Here is a 4749-nt window from a genome sequence, read left to right as displayed (position 1 = left end):
AAGGCTAAGTGTAAATTTTGTGGGATAACACTTGTTACCGAAATAAGTAACTTAAAGCGGCATGCAACCGGTGGGAAACATACAGCACTTAGAATGTCTGCTACTGTTAGACAAACATCGATTTCTAGATTTATTGCAGCACCTAAAGTTGATTTAGACAAAGAAGTTGCATCTGCTGAAATAAAACTTTCGGCATTCATTGCGGAGCACAATGTTGCTTTTTCTGTTGCAGACCATCTCACAGCTGTCATAAAAGATGTCTTTTCTGACCATAAAATTGCACAGAAATTGACTCTTAAACGAACAAAAACATGCAGTATTGTAAATAATGTAATAGCTGCCGATCATAAGGAGAAGTTGGCGAATAAATTAAAGAACACCAAATTCAGCATCCTTACAGATGAATCAACAGACATAGGGACAATAAAAATGTCATGCATAGTGGTAAGGTACCATGATTTCCAGTCTGGAAGGATAGAGAGCAAATTCTGGGAACTAAGAGAAATTTTTGACTCTTCAAATAAAGTTGTGTGCGCCAGTGCAGAAAACCTGTTTCGTGGCTTGGTTGCTTCAATCACAGAGTTTGGAATTCCGTTGGAAAATGTGATCGGATTTGGAGCAGATGGATGTAATGTGATGATGGGTGAACATAATTCAGTATCATCTCGTCTCAAAGAAGCTTGTCCTGGGATCGTGGTGGTTAAGTGCATTTGTCATTCGGCACATCTGTGTGCTAGTGAAGCATGTAAAGTGCTTCCTCGGTCTTGTGAAGATATGGCTCGTGAAATATACAACTTCTTGAAGAGCAGTGCTAAACGACAGAGTGAGCTGAAAGAGTTTCAAACATTTCTTGACATGGAACCTTTGAAAATGCTTCATCCCTCGCAGACCAGGTGGTTGTCTTTGGTGGCAGTTGTTCAACGCATTTTGGAGCAGTGGGATGCTTTGAAATTGTATTTTACAGACTGTTGGTTGTCACAGAGACTCTTAAGTGCAGAAAACATCTTCAATGCACTTCACGATCCTTTTTTGAAACTGTATTTCATGTTCCTTTCATGGGTTCTTCCGAAATTCACAAAATTCAACGAATTTTTCCAGACGAAGAATGTTGTTATTACAGAACTACATACCCAATTAAGAGATCTCTATACTGACATTCTCCTTAGTTTCATGAAAAGGGACTATGTCATGAAAACACCACTCGAGGAAGTCGATCCTGCCCTGGAGAAGTATCATCTTCCAGACACTGAGATGTATTTAGGAGTTAAAGTCCTGCAGCACATTGATAAACCAGAAATCACTTCCAAGCCCGATATTCGCTGTCATTTCTTTCACAGGTGTAGAACTTTCCTCACGGTGAGTTGAATCACTTGCAAGCCTCATTGTTATTTAATTTTAATTTTTGTAACTGAAATAATGATAAATGTTTGTCATAATTTTTCAGGTTGCTGCGCAAGAAATAAGAAAAAGATATAATATGAATGATCCGGTTCTGTCGAAACTTAGCTACCTGCAACCTAAAGCAGCTCTTTCACCAGTATTCAGGGTTAACTGCCCTTCCCTTCTTCCACTAGTAAAAGTAGTCCCAAGAATTGTTTCTTGTGATGATGATGCAATTTTACAGCGTCTTGATGATCAGTGGAGGGAGCTTCCATTTTCAAGGGCAAGGCTTCCAGAAGATATTGATGATGTAAACAGTCCTGACATTTTCTGGAATATGCTTCTGAAACCAAGCTGTGACACACAAGAAGCTCATTTCAAAGAATTGGCTACATTTGCACTTCATGTGCTTAGTCTCCCGCACTCTAATGCAGACTGTGAAAGAGTCTTCAGTCAGGTATGAAAATATATGCATCATAAATAACTATTTTGTTACCTACTGTTCTTATTTTAAAATTTGAGTTTTTGTTAACTGCAATATTGTTAGAAAAATATAGCATGTGTATTTACTTTACAGGTAAATCTAGTGAAAACCAAAGTACGAAATCGCCTCCTTCCAAAAACAGTGAACGGAGCTTTGCTTGCTTCCGAGTGTGTGAAGGAAAGTGGTACCTGTGCATTGTTTCGCCCTACAGCTGAAATGTTATCGCGCATGACATCAGCAAACTTGTATGCATCCAGTGCACCAGAAAACGATATTGTGGATATTCTCTTCGAAAAGGATGACTGAGTTGTTAAGAAAATTGTTTTTTTTTTTTTTAACTTAACATGTGTTAATTTTGGTGTAGTTTTTTTCCTTAGTGTAATTGTTTCCATGTAATTTTTTTCCTTCACGATTGTGTCATGCCAATAAAATACTACCAAAATGAATAGCAAAAAAATCGCCGGATAAAATAAAAGTTGGTACTCATTAACGTTTTATTTTAAAAATTATAGTATGTACGACTATTTGCTCCAATGTACGACTATTTCTAGTCTTCGGTACGACTTTTGGAATGTTGCAATCTGGCAACACTGTTTAAAACTCTTAGTTTGCGTCTGGCATTAGTCTCAGTAACTAATATGAATCCTGATTCGGGATTAGTTGCTGTATCAAAACGTCATCACTGTAGATACTGTAGCAAGGTGTTTACCTTGAGAAAGAATGCTAAACGACATGAGAGAAGCGAGTGTAATATGGGTCCTTGTCAAAAACCATTTAATTGCAGTCAGTGTCAGAAATCCTTTGGTAGAAGATATTACTTGGATAGACATTACAAGACCTGTACAATTAAGATGAATAAAGATAACGAAGACTGGGCTACAACATCACGGAAGAGGAACGAAGGCGAAAAAGCTAATGCTAAAATTACTGATCTAGATCAAGATAATAATTTAAAATTTTTAACTAACGAAGGAAGTTGTAACCACATTAGAAATGAAATATATATTTACTCCAATATCTAGTCGTCTCCATGAAAATGTGAAAGATGAATAACCACCTGAAGCTTACAAGGTCTAAGACTTTAATGAATCATCTGAAGCTGGCATGATTGAAGATTGTGGTGACACATCTGAGGCTGACATGATTGAGTACTGTACTGAAGCACCTAAAGCAGGCAAGATCGAAGACTGTGATGGCGGTCTGAGACCAAAACGATGGAAACGACGTAATAAAATAAATTATCCTGATCAAGTTTGTGATGCTGACATGATTGAAGACTTTGGTGACACATCAGAAGCTGGCATGAACGAAGACTGTGCTGACACATCTAAGGCTGACATGATTGAGTACTGTGCTGAAGCACCAAAAGCATGCAAGAGCGAAGACTGTGATGGTGGTTTGAGACCAAAACGATGGAAACGTCGTAATAAAATAAATTATCCTGATCAAGCTTGTGATAATCACTGGCACGATGACGAAAGTGCCCTTGTGGTTGGTGTTAAAACGATAGACACCAGAGATAATAATATTTATTATAAACATGCAAGGATGATGAACGCAGCAGAAGAGATTGATTATACCTCATGGGAAGATGCTAACATATTGGTTGATAGGCTACGACTACTGCATGGATCGCTTAGTGCAGGAAACTATTCGAACATTAAAGAAAAATCCTTCATACTCAAAGAACTGAGGGAAGCTGGCTACATACAATAATGGCTTAAATTAAATGTATGTGTATAAACTTGAAGATAAATAAATTTATTTTTTCTTTCCAAATGGTATCTACCATTTATCGAAATCTGATTTCTAAATAAAACTTATAACTTAAAGGTGCAAAATACGTTACCACTGCCAGTCAAAATGTATACTAATAAAGACATGCTAGTATTCATGCCAAGTTCTATAAGAAAAGTAATTGGAATCAGTTGGAACCAATTGAAGATGGAGCTGTTGGAGCAATTGGAGCCTTTTGAAGCATTTGGAGCCTTTTGGAAGTGTTGGAGCTATTTGGAGCATTTGGAGCTGTCTTAAGCATTTGGAGGCTGTTGTAGCATTTGCAGGCTGTTGGAGCATTTGGAGCCTTTTTTTTGAGCTGTTGGAGCTGTTGGAGCCATTTGGAGCTGTTGGAGCATTTGAAGCCTTTTGAAGCTTTTGGAGCCTTTTGGAGCCATTTGAAGCATTTGGAGCTGTTGGAGCCATTTGGAGCATTTGGAGCTGCTGGAGACATTTGGAGCTGTCAAGCATTTGGAGGCCGTTTGGAGCATTTGGAGCCATTTGTAGCTGTGTTAAGCATTTGGAGGCTGTTGGAGCCGTTGGAGCCATTTGGAGGCCGTTTGGAGCATTTGGAGCCATTTGGAGATGTTGGAGCTATTTGGAGCTGTTGGAGCTATGAAGTAGTCGTTGCACGTTTATGCAGGGCTAAATGTTTATAAGATTGCTGGCTTTCGCAAGTGATTCTGTAGTAGGATAGAAAATGTGTAATAAATATTATGTTTGTAAAAGACTTTGTGGTGTTTTATTTCTCGAACCTTACACTTTTCTGGTACTTTTTTTAAATTAAATTTTATTTGTATCGGCCAGGAATCAAACCAAGGACCTTAGTCGATCTAATCAATCAGTATATAGATTACAATTTTATTTAATGAATTTTGAACTTTTTCCCGAATCTCTAGCATTACAATTACGAATTTCCAATATGGTGGTCTTGATGTCTGATAGGATGATGGTAGTAGAGGATTTAAAGTCTCTTTAAGAATGTCGAATGTGGTTTATTAAAATTATTATTTTTTCATAAAATTAAACATTATTGCATCGATCGAGTATCGGACCAAGGACTGGAGCGGATCAAATCGATATGTAAGTTAATGAGTGATTTGTTTGAT

General features: G+C 37.6%; 1 protein-coding gene across 1 annotated transcript; it reads left to right on the top strand.

The window, feature by feature from the left end:
- The first annotated feature begins 801 nt into the window (after nucleotides 1-801).
- Nucleotides 802-2447, top strand: LOC134529335 (uncharacterized). Its single transcript, XM_063363292.1, has 3 exons — nucleotides 802-1356; nucleotides 1445-1837; nucleotides 1958-2447. Exons 1-3 carry the CDS (start codon nucleotides 856-858, stop codon nucleotides 2168-2170), a joined length of 1107 nt encoding a protein of 368 aa, XP_063219362.1. The 5' UTR covers nucleotides 802-855; the 3' UTR covers nucleotides 2171-2447.
- The last annotated feature ends 2302 nt before the right edge of the window (nucleotides 2448-4749 follow it).

The sequence above is a fragment of the Bacillus rossius genome, chromosome 2 (assembly GCF_032445375.1).
Source record: "Bacillus rossius redtenbacheri isolate Brsri chromosome 2, Brsri_v3, whole genome shotgun sequence".
Taxonomy (NCBI): domain Eukaryota; kingdom Metazoa; phylum Arthropoda; class Insecta; order Phasmatodea; family Bacillidae; genus Bacillus; species Bacillus rossius.
The sequence above is the reverse complement of the archived record's forward strand: the minus strand, read 5'-3'. Positions and strand labels throughout refer to the sequence as shown.